This window comes from Xiphophorus couchianus, chromosome 5 (genome assembly GCF_001444195.1).
Source record: "Xiphophorus couchianus chromosome 5, X_couchianus-1.0, whole genome shotgun sequence".
In the NCBI taxonomy this organism is placed as follows: domain Eukaryota; kingdom Metazoa; phylum Chordata; class Actinopteri; order Cyprinodontiformes; family Poeciliidae; genus Xiphophorus; species Xiphophorus couchianus.
Window position 1 is genome coordinate 38459124 of NC_040232.1, and position 23725 is coordinate 38482848.

General features: G+C 38.3%; 2 protein-coding genes across 2 annotated transcripts; both read right to left on the reverse strand.

The window, feature by feature from the left end:
* Window positions 1-3399: 3399 nt before the first annotated feature.
* npy2r (neuropeptide Y receptor Y2) lies at window positions 3400-8747 on the reverse strand. The gene is made up of 2 exons (XM_028016422.1): window positions 8563-8747; window positions 3400-6601 (listed from the first exon to the last, which is right to left on the reverse strand). Exon 2 carries the CDS (start codon window positions 6585-6587, stop codon window positions 5502-5504), a length of 1086 nt encoding a protein of 361 aa, XP_027872223.1. The 5' UTR covers window positions 6588-6601; window positions 8563-8747; the 3' UTR covers window positions 3400-5501.
* A 7437-nt stretch (window positions 8748-16184) lies between these two features.
* Window positions 16185-18332, reverse strand: LOC114144069 (lecithin retinol acyltransferase). Its single transcript, XM_028016536.1, has 2 exons — window positions 17842-18332; window positions 16185-16867 (listed from the first exon to the last, which is right to left on the reverse strand). The coding sequence occupies exons 1-2, from the start codon at window positions 18325-18327 to the stop codon at window positions 16712-16714; spliced, it is 642 nt and encodes a 213-aa protein (XP_027872337.1). The 5' UTR covers window positions 18328-18332; the 3' UTR covers window positions 16185-16711.
* Window positions 18333-23725: the final 5393 nt, after the last annotated feature.

Below are 23725 nucleotides of genomic sequence, written 5' to 3' on the forward strand. Positions count from 1 at the left end.
AGCTAAATTTGACTGCAACTGAAATTAGAAGGTAGCTGAAACGTGGACATTGCTGGAAAATCGATCCCAGACACACTACAGCTGGACGTCAGCAGACCGAGGCTGTGGATGTGTGGACTGTTCCACGTTCATGTCAGCTAACAAACCAATCTCAATGAGCTCCATCATTTCTGCCACGAAGGATGTTGCAGAGGAACAGGGTGGTACTCTCCATGATATTCACTGAGTTAAGAAAAGTATAAATATTACAAATCCCTACATATCAATATAAACTTTATCATTGCATATTAGGAGTTCACCAGTCTCTGTCTTCTTCCTCCTATCCTTTTGCTGCTTCTCTATCTCAAATCAATGTGCCTCTATTCTGCATCTGACTCCATCTCATTACTGTCAAAAGGAGGCGAATTAGATGCTACCACTTATGGGGCTGAAGGTCAAGGGAGTTTTTGGAGGACGACTTCAATCTATCTTTAAAAGCCAACAGACAAGACAATTAGTAAAGAAGGGTAAATTTACTTTACTTTCTAAGCTTTTGTTAATTTTACTCGAGCAGTGAGTGGACTGCTCCCATCCTGAGGGTTAGCTTGGTGTCAGGGGCAGCCGTTCAATAATGTCGGACAGCTAAAGAAACAATTATTGACTTGGTGCTGAATGCACTATCAATAGCTTTCTAAAAATGGAGACCTGGGCATCTAATGTCTCAATCCCTCAGCTCCTCACGTACATGCAAAGTTAATCAGTGAGGTCGTGGTCAACAGGAAGAGCTCTACAAAACCCGAAGACCGGCGTAATCACTGTAAAAGCCATTACAACGCTCAAACAAAGAGGGCAGGATAGAGGAAGGGCTGTGTTCCTCGGTTTTCCAAGAAAGCCTCTTAGAGGTTCTCTGCTTAACATGACCTTCCAATCCTGCACCCCACCACTGGGCCGAATGAATAAGCAGCTAGTGATTGGCTGAAACATAAGACGAAAAACACATTTGACAACTTTGAAGAATGTCATCAGTACAAATACATTTATTGAGCCTATGTGCAGAGACTCCTGGATGCCATGTCATTGCAACCCAACCAAAGCAAGACTTCTTTTAGTGGAGGACTTCACTCCGTTCACACACCTGGCCCCAGGTACATGGTGTTACTGTGAGGTGTTTAAGTAAAAAGTTTGCTAACCTGGCATTAGGCCCAACCCCCTGCTACGAAAACTGTCTGACCCATTAAGCCAAACAACCCAACCCTGAAATTGTTCTGTGGCGTCAACAACCAACACAGCAGCAAATCCTTTAACTCTAGCAGAATTCTGGGAAGGATTGGACTTGTTTGTCCCTGCAGATGGACAACAGGATGTCTATCAGAACTGAAATGAATTTTCTACACCAGGTTGAGGTTCAGTAGATAATCTGCCGGATCAAACCCCACAGGTTATTCTTCACTCCCTCAGAGAACCATGGCTTCCCAACACCCGTTATTGTTCTTTTCTTCTACCACTTTTTAGAAAAAAAAACACCTTTATAACATCTCTAAATATTGCTTAAATTGACATTTTCATAATCTGAAACTGTTGATGAGCTTCATATTATTGCACTAAGTTGCTTAGTAAATGATTGGTATTGGGTAATTTATCCACAATCATGAAATAACTGGGAGAAGTGTTTACACATTTTTATGCTAAATTTTTCCTTATTCAGATAAATCTTCTTTCATTTGAGATTTTCTGATAATCTAATGAAACAAAAGAAGCCATGATAAAATTTACAATATGAATTTTCATATTAAAATCCATACTTCATCAAAATAATACAAGCATATAAATCTTTTACTCCTCCAGCATTGAAAAAACATGAAATTAAATTGTATGCAAGCTTAGTTTAAATGATCAACAAAATGCATCAGAAATAATATTATTCATGTTTTTAGATATCAAAAGACTGAAGTTTTATTATTTTTATTCACATGAATTTTTACACAGTGTAGACCCTGAAGCACATTCATTATGAATTGACAAATTTAGCTACAATGACAGGAATAAAAAAATTTTAAAAAACAACAATTTAAACCTTCCACATTTGGAAATCTCTGAATCAGGAAATCAGGTTCTAAGATGACGCTCCCAAAACAAACAACAAAGCAAGTTTAAAGAACATGTATAAAACTTTTCGTAATCTTCAGAAAAAGGCATTTAACATAGTTGCATTTCTAATGTAATAAATAAAACGCACATTGTGACTCCTACTGCTAGTTTAACTGGAAAAAACATTGAGTGTTCATCTACCATTCAGCTGCTTCAAATACCCTCCAGATGACCGAGGCAGCAGAGATGCTGTTATAATATTTAACATACCTTGATTGTAACAAATCATTATTTGAGCTACTGTTGCTTTTCTGTCATCTCAAACCAGCCTGCACATTTTCTTCTAACTGTGACATCAAAAGGTATTTTAAGTTCTAGTCCTGAGTTTGATTCTTGATTTTCTCTTCTCTCGCCACCTTTTTCCAGTCAAACATTACAAGCCCCTCGTTCTTTAGAACTCCTTAATCCATCGATGCAATACGGTTTGTTGATTTGCTTTTGGAGCTAACAAGCAGGTGTTCCTAAAAAAAAAATATCGGCTACTGATTATGTTCTTTAATTATCTGAGCTGTATGCAGTTTATATTATTAAAATAATAAAAAAAAAAAACATTTTTTTTCCAATTTTCAATCAAACAGAACAAGACCTGTAACATAGCGTCACCTTCATAAGTAATTTTTTTTACTAGAAGTTTTTATTTTTTAATTTTTTTTCCTAAAACATCTTTTGGGAAAAAAAGCAGGTGGCGACTCCTAAAATAATGACTTATTATTTCAGTTAGGTGACGATAAGCAATCAGCAACAACATGCATTCAAAGGAAGTTCAAATAGGACACCCAATTGTTAAAAAGCTACATTTATTACAGACCACTCAAAGCAAACTGCATCATCAATGTGCAGGAAATTATGGGATTCAAAGCAAACTTTTATTTATGCAAACTCAAGAGAAAGCCTTGAAATGCCTGTGATCTTACCATGGAAATATGATCATTTGCTGATGACTTATGTGCAAGGTCAGCCTATGACGATAATGAACAGTTTCATAGTGTATTTGTTTTTGTGTTGGTTTTTTGTGTAGTATCTGTTGGCAGTGGAAGTTGCAAAAAGCTAACATTCAACCTTTTTTCTCCTTAGTTTGTGACATATTTAACATCTTAATATAATGGAAAGCAATTCTTAAAAAATCTAGACAAAATAAGAAAAGTTTCTAACTGAGAAAACTTGAGCTCTTTGTATGACAAACTCATTTTTATTGCCTATGAAGGAGCCAAAGGGTCATTGATCAATAACTTTTTCAAGCTTTCTGAAACTCTTTCAAAGGTTTTTTTTTTTTTTTTACCTTGCAGCTTTTCTTTTCTGTCCAATGCTTGTACCCGATGAAATTGTGCTCTGCAATTTGTACTCAAAGGAACATGCCAGGCTATACAATCTATCAACAGCACATGAACAGGAGGTCATATCTTTGGGAAATAGCATCGGTACAGACTGAATGATCGTCCTTCAGGAGCCCATCTACTAAACTGAAGTATTTGGTCGGTCAAATTCTGTCTTTATGCATTTTAAACGTTCTCCTTACATGATCAAGAGGTCTGAAGAAGTAAAGTAAAAAGGCAGTTTCTCTCCAAAAACAAAACTCTATTTCTTTTTGGAGAAATAGAGTTCTCCAAAAAGAACTCTATTCTTCTGTTAGAGAATAGAGCAGTTTAAAACTGCAGTCGTTTTAAACTGTAGTCCACATCACCTTGAAAGATTACAAACTTAAAATCCTCCTTGAAAGAAAAACACAAATATAATGTAAGATTTTTTGCAATAAGGCTATGTTCACACAGTCGGTCTCCATGTTCAATTCCAATTTTTCTGCTGAAATTTGATTTAGTTTTTTCTTTTCAATTAAATACTACAACTATGAGAGCAATGGGAGACAGCAGATAAGATCACACAAGACGAAGGAAGATGACAAAAAGAAAGCAGAACCAGTAACAACGGCCTTCAGAGGAGAGTTATCTGTAGAGGAGTCTGTTTGGCTGTCAGATCCAGGAGTGGTGGGATTGGGTCGATGTGCTTCACTAACAGACTTCCTTAATAATTTCATAATTATCATGTTCAGCCATTGTTTATGTCTGGATTTACCGTATATGGGACATGTTTCACATCAACGGCGTGAAAGTGGGCTAAAATGCAGCATGGCCGTTCAGACTGCAGACGCTTTGAAAACTATCAGATCTGTGTAAAATTTCGTACCACATACGGAAAAGGCACCAATGGGATTTTTATTTTTTGGGTGAAAAGAGCCAAATTCCGACTGCAGTAAGAAAGGTGGAGTTTGGTTGCATTTTCCAGATGTGTGAACTCAGCCTAATACCTACTAGAAAACCTCAGACAGCATCAACGATCCCACAATATGCATCCAAACATAACTGCAGACGGTCCACATAAACAATAGTTTTACCTAAAAACAAAAGACTCATTTTGTCCTATCATTAATGGTTACGATAAATTCATGCAAAATTTCATCTTAAACATTAAAAGCATTTTGAACCAGTTTTCATTGTAACATAATGACACACTTACAGTGCCCTGAATGTTTTCACACCCTTTGAACTTCTCCACAGTTTGTCATGTTATAACCACAAACTTACAGAATTTCATGTCACGTCAAAGATAGTAATTTTACAGAAGGAAAGTGATACATCATTTTCACGGTGCTCATTAGTTTTCCAGTTAAACCAGTTCTATCCCGTCTCCGGACAGGATGATGCTGCCACCATCATGTATCACTATGTGTTTAAGATGATGTTCAGTTATACAAGCCACAAAATTCACAGTTTGCTCTTATTTTGACCACAGCAGCTTCTTCCACCTTGGCTTTCTTTTAACACTATTTTCTTGCCACATTCAGTACAGCTACATCTTTGAAATGCACAACTAATAGTTGCCATAGCAACACATACTCCAATGTGAGACGTGGATCTCTGCAGCTCCTCCAGAGATACCATGGGCCTCTTCGTTGCGTCTTTGAATCTTTGTTTCCTTGCCCAGCCTCTGATTAGGTAGATTATGATGTTCTGGAAAGTGTGCAGCTATGCCATATTTTTGCGCATTTTAGAATGAACAGTGCTCTGTGAGATGCAGCTCTATTCACGCTGAAATAAACCAACACCATGACTCCTGTTACCTTTTGGCTCCACTGGATTTTTTTAGAGGCCTCAGAAGTTTGGAGGCTCAGTACAAACACACGCTTTACAGAATATGATTTGTAAGAAATTTGACTGTTTACTTCCTTATTGTGCATCTCTTTGCCTTGATCTATCCCAAATAAAAATACAGAAGCTTCTGACTGTAGCATGACAAATGTGTAAAAGTGACAAAAAAAAACAAAAACGTTACGAGGGACTGTGCGTTTTGAGTCGACAAATAAATACTCCCCCCTGTTCTCAGAGGTTTGTTGACCTGAAGTCAGTGCAGTCCCTATCGTCATCTTTTTCTTTCTCTCTGTTTTTGGAGGATCTATATCTGACACCAAGGGGCGGGTAACATTTGACCACAGACAAAAAGGCCGTCCTGTAGTTGTTGTTCATCCACCCGTACAGGATGGGATTGACGCAGGTCGAGCACATGGCCATGATGTGGAACACGGTGAAAACCAGCTTAAAGTCTTTCATATTCAGCACACTGTTGTCAATGTCTATAGCCAGTTGGAATGCGTGGAAGGGCAGCCAGCTCACAGCAAAGACCACCACCATGGTCAGCATCATCTTGGTGGTCTTCTTCCTTCGCTGGTTGTCATTGCGGCCGCATATCATGTGCTTCTTCAGTTTGTTCCATATGCGGATGTATGCAACAGAATTGATGAGCAGCGGTATGACAACCTGGACCACCAGCATGGAGAAGCTGTAGATTTTTCCATTCATGCTGCTCTCTGGCCACTTCTCCGTGCACACCTGCAGGGTCTCTTCGGTGGAAATGTTAAAGGACCCAAACTCCCTGAAAATGGCAAGCGGGCTAGCCAGTAAGGCGCTGAGGGCCCATGTGATGACGATGACCACGGCACACATGTCTCTGGACATCTTGGTCTCCATGTGGTGGACGATGCTCCTGTGGCGGTCCAGAGCGATGATGTTCAGAGTGATGGTGGAGACGTGTACAGCCATGCCTTGAGCGAAAGGCAGCAGGAAGCATAACACCTGACCGAACATCCAATCGTCATAGAGAAGGTAGACAAGAGTGAAAGGCAAACACAGCGTGTTCACCAGCAGGTCAGCCACAGCTAAGTTCACTATGAAGAAGTTGGTCACTGTGCGTAGGTTTTTGAATTTATAGACAGCATAAATCACCAAGGAGTTTCCAGTGACTCCAAATAAGATGATTGTGCTGTAAGAGAGGATGAGGACAACTTGAACTCCAACCAGCTTTGTGCTGTCATTCAATGTCCAGAGGTTCTCCTCAATACAGCAGTCGAAATGTTCATCTTCAAATGGAAAATGCTCCTTTTGAGTCATGTTTAGCTCATCCTCGTTCATGGCTAACAGCCAGCCTGCAGAATGAATATTGAAACATTAGTTGGACCAGTAAAGATTTCAATCCTTTTTTTTAATGAACATAGAGGCAAAAGTAGAATTCACTGTAAACCTGAACACTTGGAAGCTAAAATAACAGTAACTCACCAGATTTATTCATGCCTAAATAAAACATAATAAAGCTGTTGCAAGAATATGCAACTTTTCAAAAATCAGTTTCTTACATATTTTTTAAATCTGTCACTATGTCCTGACATAATGATCGGACATTTTCACAGATTATCAGACAGGTAATCTGTGAATAGATCAAGCTCCTCCACCTGCAATCTGCAAAAATGCTTCGCTTTCAGTCAAAAACAACCAATCAGAGCCAGGAGGGGGGGCTTAGCGCTGTCAATCACCCCATGCAGGCCCCTACATTAAACTTTTGTTGTTATGAAAGCTTTTTGGCCAAATGGGAAAAATACAAGATAAACATTTATTGTAAAACATTTGGAGCAGTGGAAATTTTTTCTGGTAACCTCATGGCCACCTTATGGCAGACTTTAATAAAAATGTATGAATATTTATACACAAGAAGTTACGCAAAGACTGCTGTGATTAGCTATCTGTATGCTATCTGTTTTAATAGTGGTTGTTAAGAACAGCTTAATGATGTTACCAACATATGCTTTTTCACTGTTTGGCAAAGGTTGTGAGCTGTTTTATGATTTTGTTAGAGTTAGGCTTATGAATAACATGTTTTTTGTCTCTAGTTAAAGAGGCTTTTCAGACCATTTTTGAAACATTTACCAAAAAGCTTTTGACAGCAGTAGTAACTGCTACCTTATTTAAAAAGTCAGGAAATATACAGATCTAGAAGCTCCATATAAAGGATTGTCTGAAACATTTGCAATTATTAGTCGGACAGAATTTGCATAGCTCACATGTATGTGGCATTTTGTATTCTTATGTGTTCACTTATAGCCCCGTGTTAAAAACAACACCAAATACTTTGGTGAAAGTGATTTTCTTTAGAAAATATTGGTGACCTGATATCAGGATTAGATCAGAACCTGAAAAATCCTGGATCTGAGCATCTCTAGTATAAACTGATCTGCATTATGACTGCAGTTCTGTTGGACACCAAAGGGCATTTAGTACAAACATTTCTGTTTTAGCTCATAACAACTGAGCAATGACAATGAAGAATATTCTGCTGCGTTTTAGCCAAAGAACAGCAGACTATTTTTTTCAAAATTACCAATTGTGTTTTTTTTTTGTTCTGTTTTGTTTTTACTTGTGGGGGATGAATAGTAAAATCTAAACACATTTTAAGGTGTATTATCACATAAAGCTGCTGACATTAAGGCAGCATTTAGTGTGAAAACCACTCTCCAGTGGCTTACTCTAAATTACTTCAGATAGAGAACTGTTGTCATTATGATAATTTTGTTGTTAAAAGAGCAAAAATGAGCAGTTAGGGATCTTTAAGCGTGTTTGGGTATGATTGTCTATTAATGGTCTCACATTTCATAGGAAGAAAAATTCTTGCACAAAATTAAGAATTGTTCAAACGATTTAAAAACCCAGAATTGTCTGTTCAACATCGTACTGGACAGCAACGAGTGTTTCTAGGTTGTCATTTAAACTCAATTAGGTCTAAATCACAGGCTGACAGCAATCTATGTGAGGAAAATGTACTTTAAAATCAATTATATTCCCACACCAAGTCCTCTAATAAATGATATAATCTATGGTCATATTACAATTAGCCCGTCAACAATTAGGTCAGGGCAGTTTATTTCCTGAATCAAGACGATTGATTCAGTTTCACAATTACACAGAATGCGCAAAGAAAATATCATTTTGCCCAATAAAGTTAAAGTATAGCCAAGTTTAAATACTGGAACTTATCCGCATAACAAAAGGTTTTCGCCGTAAACTAGTACATGAGTCATGTGGCCATTTGTTACAATGAACAAATAAATGACCTTACCTCAGTGAAGCGGTGGGTCTATTTAGATTCGGGCCATTGTTTGAGCTTCTTGTAAAACTTTTGTCTTAAAACCACAGCTGATAAAAACGCGAAGAAAACATTATAAGCCTGATTGACCAGCAACCGAGCCGCATCCGTCTTCCGAGGGTGGTCATGGTGCGCGCAGCAGCGCGGCGCGCAGCGTCGCCCCTGTGCGCACTGCGGTCCGGTTGGCATTGACAATGCCTTGACTGCTTTTTGTCGCTGAGAGGAAAAAGATGAGGCTGTCTGAATTACAAAGTGGGAACGAATGGAGAAATGGTAGTTCTTTGCATCACAAAGGGTCGTTTTCTATACGCTGCTCTTCGGGCAAAGTTGCAATATAAAAACTCTGAAGGGGAAGCTGATGCAAAGCTCTGTAAAACCCCATCAGGTTCAGAACATGACAATAAATGCAGAATATGAAATTTGAATGCTGCAGCGCGATATAATTGAAAATATGTCAGCCTGGCTCTGTGGTGGTAAAGTTTATTTAAAAGGCAAAGATGTTTTATTCAAGATTTGAAGTTCCCAACATTTAAAACAAAATGCCTGATTGTGCCATTTTTTTATTTGAATGAGAAATATTGAATCCCAGTTTAAGACTGAAAAGTTTCAAGAGTGTCTCTAATGAAGACTTGGTTTAAAAAAAAATCAATTTATTCTTCAGTTGCTGTCCATCATTCCCCTGAACCCAAAGGTTTAATATCTGTTTAATTTTATGTTCCATTTCAGAGAGTGCAACGTTATTGTTCCTCACAAACCTCCAAACCTGTATTAAAAATGATTTTATATTATTGGAGTATAATTGTATGTTTTTAATTGTGTGTGCGTCTAATTGTAAATATCATATTTTTATTAAATAATATTTACCAGTTCTTTAGAACAAGGAACTGGTTATCACCAGGCTACACCTGTTGAAAAACCTCCCAGGAAGTTTCAAAAGTTTAGAAATGCAGCTGGAGCCACAGCCAGAGGCAGGAGAAAATATTATATAAAACCTTTAATATTTAATGTAATATCTTCTACTATTTTTTATTCTACACAATTGTTACATGCCTGGCAGGCTGTTTGTTTCTTTTTCCCCTCCCCCTTTGTTTCTTCACAGGTACTAGGGAAAGCTGGTGTCAATCTCCCCTGATTGATCCTCATCAACTATGGGCCAATCAGCATGCAGGGAGGCCTTATTTAAGCAGCCCAGCTGGGGAGAGCGGAGGGCTGGCTTTGTTACCTGACGCATGTCTTGTTGCTCTTTGTGGGAAGGTTTGTGGTGGGAGTTAGAGGGCGAGGTAAGTTTGGGGTACCCTGTACATTTCATCACGTAGGTGTATTTTCTGTTAGATACACTAGGTAAGGAGGTGGGTGCCACCCATGTAAAGTTTTGGTGGAAACTTTTGTTAGATTAGATAAACAGGGTTTTTGTTTTCTTTTGTTTCTTTAGCTCAGACGGTAGTTAGGCCCTGTTTTGTTTTATTATTTTCTATGATTTGGCACCCCCCTAACCGCCCCTTTCTCCCCCACAGTTTGTGTGAGCCTTCCGGGATTTTCGTTATCAATAAATCCCTCCTTTTTATAACATTCACCTGGACTCTGTCAAATGATTGTGACTGTCGTGTTACTCCCCTCCTCATAAAAAAAGGGTGGGGGGCTGTAACACAATAATTATTTCATATTTGAAATCTTTTTATTTTTGATTTTTTAAGCATTTGTAAATATAAACATCCCTTATGTGTGTGTGAGAAAGAGCATGTTGCTTACATATTCTCAAATTTACCTATTTTATAGTTTGTGAAACTAGCTAACTAACCAAGCTATTTAACAATACTGTCTATATTTTATTATACCATGTATATCATCCATGTGTGTGTGTGTGTGCGTTTATTTGTCCATCCATCCATTTTCCGCTTATACGAAGTTGGGTCATGGAGGTAGCAGCCTAAGTAAGGAGGCCCAGACTTCCCTCTCCCCAGCCACTTGTTCCAGATCCTCTGGAGGAATCCCAGGGTGTTCCCAGGCCGGCAGAGGAACATCGTTTCTTCAGTGTGTCCCTGGTCTTCCGCGGGTTTTCCTCCCTCTAGGACATGCCTGGAACACCTCACCAGGAAGGCACCCAGGAGGAATCCTAACCAGGTGCCCTAGCCATCTCTAGATGTGAAAGAGCATCAGTTCTACTCTGAGTGCCTCCTGGATGACTGAGTTTCTCACCCTATCTCTAACAGAGAGCCCAGACACCCTAAAAACTCATTTCGGTTGCTTGTATCTGTGCCCTCTTTATTTTGGTCATGACCCAAAGCTCATGACCGTAGATGAATGTAGGAACGTTGATCAACCGGTAAGTTGAGAGCCTCGCTTTTTGACTCTTCACCAAGACAGATCAGCACATCACCGCTCCACTGCACACTCTGCACCAATCTGCCTGTCAATCTCCAGCTCCATCTTTCCCTCATTCCTGAACAAGATTCTGAGATACTTCAACTCCTCCACTTGGGGCAGGACATCCTCCTAGACCCAGAGAAGGCACTCTACCCATTTCTGGCTCATTTATTCATGCATTTACTTATATAGCTTTGAATTTTTATATTATTTATTGAAATACTAAAAGAAAGAACCTTGACATGCAACAGGTTTTGCATGTCATTCATCACATTCTCTTTCTTTCGGTTTTCTCGTCCAGGGTGTCAGACACACACAGCTCTCAGATTTTTACATGCATGTATGAGTTGGAAAAGTGGACAAATACAAAACTTAAATTTCTGCACATTTGTTGACTAACATTTACTAATTTAGATGTCTACGCATTCATTTTTAATTGACAGTAATCTTACCTCATAGATAACTCCTTGTGTTTCCATAGCAACTAAAACAAACAAGAACCTGACACAGGTTGTTTGACATCATCGTATCCATGAGAACCTCTGTGTGATGTCAGTGATGTCATAAATGTTCAGAGAGATACAAGAATTCTCAGTTTGCTTTTCAACTTGGTTGGAGGTAGATCGATCCCAGAGAGACGACTTCAAACTGACTTTACAAACCATTTTAACTGAACACCAAGTCAAGAGGATTTTTGCCTGTGATGGGACCTTGGATTTCTTGTTACGAAGGGAGTTGAAAAGTTGTTAGGATATATCACAAGAGGCAACAATGTCCTTGTAGAGAGCTCTGAGGACGAGAGATGAAAATACTTTGCTTTTGACATTGAACCCTGAAGACCAAAAGACATGGAAGATTCCTCTAAGGATGAGAAAGTTACCATCAAAACATGGAGAAAGAAGGAGACCATCTCTGGTTCATCAAGTCTGATCATGATGAGTTTCATTTTATCTGTGCTGCAAACTAAGAGCTGTGACTCAGTTTGTGTCTCAGTTTGTGAGTTATGGTAACCTTCATCAGGTGAAAACTTCACATCTTGTCTAGTATTGCTTTGCTCACAGAAAACCTTCTTTTTGACAATTTGAAATATTTAAAACATTTTTCTTTTCTTTTTCTTGTGTATTGTAGAAGTTTGCTGTAATTTCTGACACATTTGTGATTAGTGTAAATTTGACTCACAGCTTTAAATGTTTAACTAATGGAGTGTTTTATATGTTTTTTAATATTGAAATTACATTTTTTTGTTTCTTCTATAGTATATTATATATATTTTACTTTCATTGAAAAGTAAAAAAGAAAAGTAAAAGCTGTTTTCAGCCTCTGCTTATAAGTGTTTAAAGTTAGTCATATTGCTGTTGCAGACCTGGAGGGGTGTGGTTGGGAGGATCGGCCACCCTGATCTAAACCAGAGTGGTGTTCTGTTATTGGATCTCTGTGCTCTTCATGGATTGTCCATAACTATTTCAATTTGTTCATGAGTATCCTCATATGTACAATATCCCATTTTTACATGCATGTATGAGTTGGAAAATGAGACAAATACAAAACTTAAATTTCTGCACATTTGTTGACTAACATTTACTAATTTAGATGTCTACGCATGCATTTTTAATTGACAATAATCTTACGCCAGTCATAACTCCTTGTGTTTTCATAGCAACTAAAACAAACAAAACCCTGACACAGGTTATTTGACATCATCGTATCCATGAGAACCTCTGTGTGATGTCAGTGATGTCATAAATGTTCAGAGAGATACAAGAATTCTCAGTTTGCTTCTCAACTTGGTTGGAGGTAGATCGATTCCAGAGAGACGACTTCAAACTGACTTTACAAACCATTTTAACTGAACACCAAGTCAAGAGGATTTTTGCCTGTGATGGGACCTTGGATTTCTTGTTACGAAGGGAGTTGAAAAGTTGTTAGGATATAGCACAAGAGGCAACAATGTCCTTGTAGAGAGCTCTGAGGACGAGAGATGAAAATACTTTGCTTTTGACATTGAAACCTGAAGACCAAAAGGACATGGAAGATTCCTCTAAGGATGAGAAAGTTACCATCAAAACATGGAGAAAGAAGGAGACCATCTCTGGTTCATCAAGTCTGATCATGATGAGTTTCATTTTATCTGTGCTGCAAACTAAGAGCTGTGACTCAGTTTGTGTCTCAGTTTGTGAGTTATGGTAACCTTCATCAGGTGAAAACTTCACATCTTGTCTAGTATTGCTTTGCTCACAGAAAACCTTCTTTTTGACAATTTGAAATATTTAAAACATTTCTCTTTTCTTTTTCTTGTGTATTGTAGAAGTTTGCTGTAATTTCTGACACATTTGTGATTAGTGTAAATTTGACTCACAGCTTTAAATGTTTAACCAATTGGAGTGTTTAATGTGGTGGTGGTGGTTGGGGGGGGGGGAGTTAGCCCTCCAGGGGGTCTTTTTGTGGCTCTAGTGACCCTTATATGAAAGTAGGCTGACAGGAAAGGAGAGGGGGGAAGACATGCGGCAAATATCGTCGGGTCCAGGAGTCGAACCCGCGACGGCTGCATCGAGGACTCAAGGCCTCCAAACATGGGTCGCGCTAACCGCTACGCCAACACGGCACGCCCCGTTTTATGTGTTTTTTAATATTAAAAATGACTTATTTGTTTCTTCTATAATCTGCCATCAATAACATTTGCAACAGTAAGACTTTTTTGTGAAGGTCTTTTTGCTTTCAACAGTTGTGCCAATCAGTGTAGTACTTTAGTAATGTGAAACGTTTTTGAAGGTTGTGTTGTTCACCGGAAACGTCAGTTTATTTTCTTTTGGATTTTATTTGGTCAGCTAACATAATGAAGCACATTACTGGGAAGTAATAGGACAATACTACATTGCCTTCAAAATGTTAATCAAAAAATATTTCTGAAAGATGTGCCTGAGGTTAGCTGAGCGAGGCTGAAATCACCTGCACTACTTACTTACTGTATTTTAAAATATTTGTAAAAAAAAGTGAAACCCTATTTGTATAATATTCTTTCCATGACACAAAATTACAGACCGATTCAATAAATTAGAATATTGTTGAAAAGTCAATTTATTTCAAAAACTATGACTAAGTGAAACACATTATATAGATTAATTACACTCACAGGGCGATGTCTGATGTTAATTATGATGATTTTCCACTTAGTTATAGAAACATAACATTTAAAATGATAACATTACATCAGACCAATAAAACCATTTTTATTACAGAAATGTGAGCTTCATGAAATGTATGTTTAATATGTGTTTAAAGGTTGTCAGTTTTCAAAAGATATTTTTAATTTGACAAATTAGCCTTCTCAGAAAGTATTCTAATTTACTAAATATGACGGTAATATATTGAAAGTAAACTATGCCCTCATAGCAAGCAAAGGTATGTAAAAATGCACTTGGGAGTGAAACAAATCTTTACCACGTAGTCGGTGATGCATCATGCTTTTAATGAAAGTCGTTGTTTGAATGTTTGTGTGCTGAGCAGGTGTTGTTTCAGTCAAGTGACAGAGGCCTGTGCTTGTGCTCCTTCGCTCTTACAGAAACAGAAAATCTGATTTTCACAGACGAGATGAAAAAAAATGAAATTACCGTCTGCAAATCCACCTTGAAACTTAGGTGCCAATTTTGAAGGCCACCAAACTGAGTTACCTTCCAATCTCAGCAGGTACCATCAGCAGAGCGCACCTGCACTCTGCTTAAAGCAACTGGTGATGTAAAGACCAGACGTAAACCTCTTTAGGATCAATATAAACGCTGTTCCTCATGGTAAGTGTTGAATTATAAAGGCAAGCCTCATTAATATAGGTTTGTACATGTGTAACTACAAATCAACAAATATGATGTTTAAGTCGGATTATTAATCAATCTCACGCTATGATGGAATTTTTCAGAAATCCAATGATAGTCAGAACTTCACCTCTTTATAATTGCAGTTCAGGGTTTGTCATAGCTGGATATGAGTCAGTAATGATTGTGACCACAGGAGGACAGGCTGTCTCCAGTGAATGTCAACATTCAACACTTAAATGATGAGGTTAAAAGGATTATGTAAAATGTCAAGTTAAGCTGGTGCTCTTTCATTCCACCTACATCTGTTTTCTTGTTCACATTAATCATACACACTCATGAAAAACATTCTGTCCTTGTGTGTTTCAAACTCTTTCATATCCACTAAAGCTGAGTGAAGAGGGAACGCTGCTCCCATGCAGCTGAATCCTAACTGCTCCTAACTCTGCATTTTGCCATCCCTGTCTTAGAAAAATCAGGTTTATTTTTCAAATGAAGGTTTTCTTTAATTTTCCTGAACATGTTTCAATGGTTCACAAGGATGTTCAGGATTTGATGTTGTCATTGTGAACATACTGTACGTTTGACCAAAAAAAAAAAAAATTAAGTACTGTAACAACCATTTGTAAAGACATGAGATTTCTTTTATTTATAATTATGTTTTTAGAACATAACAAAATTACAATGGTACCATCAGTGTACTATTGAGGACACCTGCTGCAGCACATCCACTTTGATGTTTTCCTTTGTTTTTAAAACAATGTTTGACTATTATTTTTCTTTTTTTTTCCCTCTTCATTAGCAAAATTGTGGAAAGAAAAAACATAGATAAGGTGTTTTGTTTCCAAACATCCTGTAAGTATGTAGGGGTGTGAGGGTGTGTGTGTGTGTGTGTGTGTGTGTGTGTGTCTGTCTCACACTGTGCACACTGCACTGTTTCTCTGTGCCATGTGCATCAAACACGTGACCTGTATTTGTGTGGATTTGGTACATTGTGCTGGTTTTTGTGCCACATGCATGATAAAGTAAAAGTGGAGTTGCAGATTCCTTTGCAAAATGTCTGTATGTGTACAATAATTGGGAAGCAATTGTGCACAATTATTATGCAACAATATGGGGAAAACAATTGCTGGATTGTTCTTTTTTTTCCGTTTAGAAAAAAAATTCTCATCTCATTTTTTTCCATATAAGTGAAAATGATCAACAACTCAAGCTTTCCAATAAACATTTTTGACATTTTCCTTTTTGATCAATACAGCCACACTTCTTTTCAGTACCAGTGATCTATCTCACATTCATGGACTCTTCTCAGTTTCTTGATGAGTTGATGATCAACATTTTGTGCAGCAGCGACCACAGCCTCCCAGGCTCTGCTCAGACAGGTGGACTAGTTTGCTTCACATCACTTATGTAATTAATAACACGTGTAATCAATAATTTATTATTGTTCCAGAACAATGCAGCACATAATGTTCAGTGAAGAGTCGGGAAGCATGTGACACGTTCTGTTCACATTTACCACAATCACGTCACAAAAAGAATGCAGTCTAACAACATACTTCATGACAACCTGAAACATGTTTGATTATTGACTCTGAAAATAGGAAAAGTGATTTTGCTGACCCTTCCATTAACCTTCATCATGTACTAAAGTTGTTGTGACTTTATTTAATGGAAAGAAATCCAAAATCTGCGACCTGAAACCCATGAACATTTGAGCTGAATGCTTACACATTTAATTCAAAATACATTTAAAGCAGTACCAATTCTTATTGCAAATTATTATCCAGTCAGTACACAACAGTAAAAAAAAACAACTGAAGTCCAAACAAATGTAGAATAAACCTCTATCCCTGCTGTAATAGCAAGCAAAAAATTATAACCAGGAGTTCCTGATGCATATTGTTTAGATTTTGCTGGACATCATTTATAGTCTATTTCACACGATGAGCCTATGAAGCCATCCAGATGGTGAAGGAGATGAGCACGGTGAGGAGGACGGTCAGCGGCGTGACGCAGCTCAGGTACAGCATGAAGCTCACGCCGCACAGTGCCGTCAGGTAGGCGCTCATCCTGCTGAACACGATCTTACGTACCGAGGTGCAGAACTGTGCAAAACAGGAGACATGCAGATGACATGGGGTGAGTGCTGGGAAGAAGCAGTGGAGGTCAGGCTGACTATGATGGGACATGGATTAACACTAGATGGAGCTACTTGCATCATGAATGATTTCAGTTCATTTCACTTTAACTAACATAGCCGTACTAGGACATGTTAGCGAGTCAGATTTAAAGCATACATATTGTGAAATGTGAGTCCAGTGACGATGAGGACATTTGACATCAGTCTGTATTTGAATTGGCACATGACATGGTAGGATTACTGTCAAGTCACTGAGTCAAAGCAATAAGCAGGGTGATCCTAACAGAGAAGACGTTTTAAACAAGTTGGATAGTTTTGATTTTCTATTTGTGTGTAGAAACTGGATACTTTGAAGAAAGCCTTATGATATTAACAGTGATGATCTTCTGTGTAAATGAATTGCAAAGCTTCTTGGATCTTTTACAAGAATATTTTTGGCAAATTAATTTCCCGAATGCAAACATAAAGACACATGTAAGATGATTACAAACAGGATCAATTCATATTTGAAGGGAGATTTCAGGGAGTAGCAAACCACATTGCCAATATCAAAAAACACAAGTTAATATAAATTTCAAAATGTGTCCAAAAAATATCTGTTTCATAAGCAGTATTTTGGTTCGACCAGTCTAAATATTGTCGTCTTCCTCAAGTATTGGCCTAAGTAATTTTTTTTCCTAAATCACCTTTTGGTAATTTCTTTAAGTCAGCAGCCTGATTCAGAAAATGTCTCAAACCCCAAATATTTACTTAAATTAAAGATTTAGTTCTAAAAGCGTTGCCTTAGCTTGTTAGACTTGGCAGAACATCTTCCCTGCCAACAGCATCACCATATTCAATAACTCTTTGAAGAATCTAAATTGATGAGTTACAACAACATTTAATTTCCCTTTGGGATTAATAAAGTATTTTTGAATTTGAATGTAAAACTGGATGTACCTGGTATGTCTGGTAGCTGATGGCCATGCCATATCTGCAGTACATGACATAATGTTCACAGTTGTACCACAGCAAGCTGTAGGTGACGGATCCCAGCAGCTTCTCAGCCCTTCGTGCCACATCATCCCCATCCAGTGGAGGCTGGCTGCACACTTTGTCCATGTGGTTGATCAGGATGTCAGAGCCGTACGCAAAGTCCACCACAGAGTCCACTCTGACGCTGGCCACCTTGGTGACGACGCCCATCAACAGGCGGTTGTTTGTCACCATCTTGGCTATTGCAGATTTATCTTTAGTGATGGCAGGCAGGATGTCTGGAATGAGATGAGCCACCCGGTTGTCACCCAGGTAAATACCGAAATGTGTGAAGAGCGTCCGGGGCACCTCCAGCAAGTCTCCACGCTTGTACAGGGACAGGTCATACTTGGAGTCCTCCTCCTTTTTGGAGGCTGCAAAAAAAAAGTTGAGCAGCTGGTAAAGGAACATGATGGCAGTGTGAAGCAAGCATCCTGACACCAAAGCATTTATTAAAGTTGGAAAAGGGGAGGAGCTAGAGTGTTGAGTGTTGGTGGATTAAAGGCTGGTCAGTGTTGAGTGTCTTTGGTTTTGGAGGGTTGCAAAATAAGGAGCTTTCACTAATCACTTTTCAGTGTGGCTGTTTCAAAACTGAAGCATTTTTTGGACGTATTAAGGTCAAAGATCCTAATGAGAAGCTGACTGTGACCCTTTAAAGCCTCGTTTAAAAGGTTGCATACTTTTATCCTTTAGACCAAATAAAGACCCTTTGTTAGGGCTAGAATAGGGATATGTAACTGAATCTTGTCTTTGATTTTATTATTATTATTATTATTATTGTTTAGCCTTTTACAAAATACAAAAGTTATTTATACAAGAATAAATAACCTTTATATTTTGAATTAATTGCGGTAAAATGCTGCAAGTTTAGATCTTGAATTTATCCAGCTCTTTAGACACAGGCATATATTATTGCTTTAGATGTTGACATTTGTGCAAGTCTACAACAACACGCTGTCCCCTCATCCACAGAGGAAGGCGGTGGACAGATGCAGGTGGGTAAAAGTTTATTCTCAAATGGAAGAACGAACTTGAAGCCTGATTTCCACTGGTGAGTGAGAAAACAATCTGTTGGCTGCTTCAGGGAATCTGCTCTCTGATGAAGTGAAGCTGGAACCACACACACATTCCTGCACACAGCTGTGAGGGTGTGACAGTTCTCTGTAGTACATATTTATTTTGTGTGGTATAAATCCATTTTGGTGTATATTGAAGTTTGTAAGGTAATGCTAAGAATGTTTTACAAACTGTGCCTTCTCTGTTGTCCAGTTGTAGTGTATTGGCAGCTATTCCATGGGAGACTGTGAGAGAATGATCACCCATTATTCATCAGAGGAGACGTCTGCATCTTATTCTACTTTTTATGAACTGTGTGATTCTGGAAGAGCTCTGGTGGAGCCAGCTGCACACTGTCAAAAAAACAGAAACAACACAAACAAACAAAAAGAAACAATCCATTCACCTTTGTTGTTTTCATCAGTAGTCAAATCTGGTTGTTGATCATGCGACTCCTGTGATGAGTTTCCATCGCAGTTTTGCAATGTCCATCTATTTTGATACAATCAAGAAACCGTATCAAAATAGCGAAAGGACTTTTTATCAAAAATAATGTAGTTTTTTTTTTTTAATTGGTGAGTTTCCATTAGTCAAATTTATTTTCATAATTTCAGTTTGTGTAATTTTATGGCTACTGCCTTTCCATTGTCTGACTAACAATGTGCTGATTATGTAGGAGGAGGAAAGTTTGCACATGCAATATGAAACAGAAAGCAGAACCTTACTGCAACTTTTAATGCTGTACAGTATGAAAGGTGAAACGTTTGTTTATCGAGGTGGACTGAAGGATTCTGCTGAATAGCAAATTCGGATAGTCTCCTGTAAAAGATAATTATCATAATCATTGGCTGGTTGTGGATTTCCTCGGCTGTCTTCTCCTTTTCTCTGGTTCTGCTCACCTGTTTCAAATCATCTCATCAAGCATCAGATGTAAAGAAGGGCAAACATTTCCAATGTGACTGTAGGATCTCAGTTGCTGTGGTCCTTGTCTCTTACTCCAACACCTGTATGGTCCAGCAGGTTCATGTCAGTGGGACTTCTGTCACATCTTTTCCGAAATAGATGTGACATTGTAACAGCAGCCTTCAACTTACTGAAAGGATCTTTTGAAAATGTTTCTTTACGTTGTTCTAGTGAATGACAGATTTTTGCAGAAGCTCTCTTTATCTTCCCTCTCTGTCCTTCTTCAAGGTCAGATTAGAATGTGACCAGACTGAAAAAAGGCCGTGTTTTAAAGGAAGACTGAAAGCTGAAAGAAAATCATAAAATATGCTAGTTGTAATTTCTTTCTTTTTAAAGAAGTGTTCCGCCTCCCTACATATCTACTGACTATTTCAGGTCACTAGAACTGCAAATCTGGGAGAGACGAACCCTAAAAGACTAGCAGCTGAAACTGCAGCAAAATATTGACCCGGGGGGGGGGATACTTTTGCACACCGCACTTTTCAGTTTTGTATTTGTAAAAATGTTTTTAGTCATGTATAATTTTCTTTCTACTTCACAGTTGTATACCACACTGTGTTGGTCTTCCACATAAAAGTCAAATGTCATCTATTTATGTTTGTGGTTGTGACAAAATAAAGGAAGGGGTAGGGATACTATTGTGACCACTATGGTTTAAAATTGAGCTAATTTCTTTCTAATTGCTTTGTTAGTGAATTTCGATGAAATGCTTATCAGACCTTTAAGATGATCAGCATCTAGACAGTGAATCAGAGGAGGAGATTGTGGATGTACATCTTTTTAATCTAGTCCTCCTTCCTAAACAAACTAAAGCAGATAACACTTCTGTTAATCCTGCAGGATTCAATTACATGCTCATTGTTTCGTGTTTTGAGAAACACTGCTGCCTTTCTGAGGAGATCTTTGAAGCATTGGTTGCACTACACACTGTGTGCTGACCTAGATTTTACTAAATCCTTTCAAAAAGGATAAATAACTGCAAGAATTTGACTTCAGAGAGTTGCCTTTTCAGTCCGTGAGAAAGTCAGTTTGACTCACAAAGCATGCCTTACTTTTGAGGAACTGTGTGGGTGTGTGGGCGGATAACATGTAGGTCTATATAACACTGTGGAGCCCTTTATAAGATATAAAATTGATAAATTATAGACAAATAGCAGGCAGGTTATTCTCTATCCCTATTTATTTAGGAGGTATGCCAACAATTCTAAGACAAACAAAAACCTTCAATAAATGTGTCTATTGTTGAACTCTAATGGTTGTACTGGGCCTGCAGATGTTTCCATTGGATGTTTTTTTAGGTTGGTTCCTTTGAAAACTTGAGGATAAATAAGCAGTTGGAATTAGGATTTTTTACCATGTAAGTCATAACACCAACTAGGAATCCAACACATTTGAGAATGGGTCGAGGAATCTGTTTAATTATTGGTGCTGGAAAATCTGCCAATGTAAGACAGACATAGAACAAATATGTTCTAATTGTGTTTAAACATATAGACTTACAGTATCCAGATGCACATTTCTTAGTGCGCACAGAAAGTAAGAAATGTGCATGTTGTGACCTTTGGGTGAATACGATCCTGGATTCTCCGCAGGCCAACCAAACTCTTCCACACTCATCTATGTTTTTCTGGATCTTGCTTCATTCACTAATCCAGTCATGTTGAAACAGGAGGGGCAACACAAAACTGTTCCCACAAGGTTGGGAGCATAAAATAGACCAAAATGTCTCATTAGACTGAAGCATTAAGAGTTTCATTTGACTGGAACTGGGGAGCTGACTGCAACTCCTGAAAAACTGCCCTACACCATAATCCCTTGGCACCAAGCTGTACAATTCATGTAATTCAGTCAGTAAATAGTGTTTTTCCAGCCAAATCCAGACTTTGTTTACCAAAGAGGCATGAACATATCTTCACCTTTAGTGTTCACCTTTAGCTGTGTGCTTTACGCCACTGCTTTGCGTTGCACTTCGTGATTGTGAGGTTTGGATACAGCTGATTGATCGTGGAACATTATTACATGAGGTTGCCTTTACACTCTTATTGAGGTAACCTGAGGGCCACAGGCAATGTGTTGAGTCTCTACAAAGTTGGTAACCTCTACTCGCAACATCTGCTAAATATTTAGTTGTAAGAAAGTTTTCCAACCTAGCTTATTGCACAGGTGAGATCGTTACCACTATACCATGAGCATTGAGGTCATAAGAGTAACCCAAACTCTCATAACTGTAGAGACAGTCTGAATCCCAAAGTGCTGATTTTATTTACCACCAGCAATAGATATAGATGGAACACCTCAAATTCATTACTTCTGCAATATTGTGTATTTATAAAGTCTATTGTTACATTTTTTTAACTTCTAAGTAAGACTGAAAATATCGAGTTGTATTATTATGCTTCTTCCACAAAAGGGTTTAGCCTAAGATAAAGGAAGAACATTGTTCTTTCACAGAAGCAAAAATAGTAATGAGACACGAGCTCACATATTAATGTTCTGCAACCAGAAGTTGTGTGACTAAGAAGGCATTTAAATGTTGAAACACAACTTTTTCAATAACCTAGGCGATGAATGGAAGCTTTTTAACTGCTATTCTTTTTAACGCCTGGGGAACAATACCTGATATGCAGGATGAATTCACTATTTGTATCAGAAAACAATTAAAACTTTTTCTTAAAGAAAGTTGTGGATAAGATATCAACATAGCAGCAGGAAGAGCTGAATGGCTGTACAATGTCTTCTACGTTTTTGTGGTTCAGCATGCAGATTTGTGTCATTTTCTCCACATTGGTATTGATTGGTCACAGTGGTAATGGGCTTGATATTGATGCACAAATTGAGCCACTCATTTTCAGAGTTTTCTTAGTGAAAACGTTGGTGAATTCATTGCGTATGCTGGTGGAGTGTGGTTCAGATCCCACAGCCACAGGAGGGCTTGTAAATCTCTCAACCACGACAAGCAAGCCTCAGATATTATCAATGATTTTGTTAATAATTTCAGAGAAGAAGGATTCTCCTGCACCTTTCTACCTAATAAAGTGGCATATGTGTGTGAAGTCTCTTTGTAGATGACAGAGTGAACCTGGAGTTCAGTCCTTTGCTTTTTGGCTTTTTGAATCTCCATTTTTTCTCCTGCTACCATGAAGCATCCCCAAAGCAAGATGCCACTACCACCATGCCTCACAGTGGGGATGGCGTGTTTGTGGTGAAATGCAGTGTTTTCCAAACATATAGTGTCTTGTCTGATGGACAGAAATCTCCATTTTGGTCTCACCAGACCAAAGAACTTTCTTTGTCTTGACCCTATGAAGTCTCCCTCGTGCCTTTTGGCAAACTCTAGTCAAGCTTAAACAGTTGCTTTCTCATTGCCACTTTTACATAAAGTTTTGACTGGTGAAGAACCCAGGCAACATGTCTACAGAGTCTCTTATTGCTGCATGTGTTAGCCTGAATCACGCTACATTCACTCACCATCTGTGGCCTCAAGCTGAACCCTGATGTGGTAATAAAACAAACCTTTGCCCTGTGTGCTGGGGTAGAGGGCGGGGAAGCGGTCCGGGATTTACACCCCGCCAAACGGTTCTGGATCTATAGCCCAGGCTAATAAGGATCCTACAAAGGCTCTTTAGGTTTAATTTCTGGTCACACTCAAAGAAAACTGTGGAGACTTTGTTTTTAAAAAAAAAAAAAAAATCTGTTGTTTATGGACAAATTCTAATAAGTCTTTCCTAATTTATTGGATAAAGATTTTGGAATTAGAGGAAGCTGACACCTTTTTATTTTTTTTATTTTT

Coding starts and splice junctions, on each gene's coding strand:
- npy2r (XM_028016422.1), bottom strand. CDS start 6,587: ATGAACGAGGATGAGCTAAACATGACTCAAAAGGAGCATTTTCCATTT.
- LOC114144069 (XM_028016536.1), bottom strand. CDS start 18,327: ATGTTCCTTTACCAGCTGCTCAACTTTTTTTTTGCAGCCTCCAAAAAG. Junction 16,868..17,841: donor TCAGCTACCAGACATACCAG/GTACATCCAGTT, acceptor TGTTTTGCACAG/TTCTGCACCTCGGTACGTAA.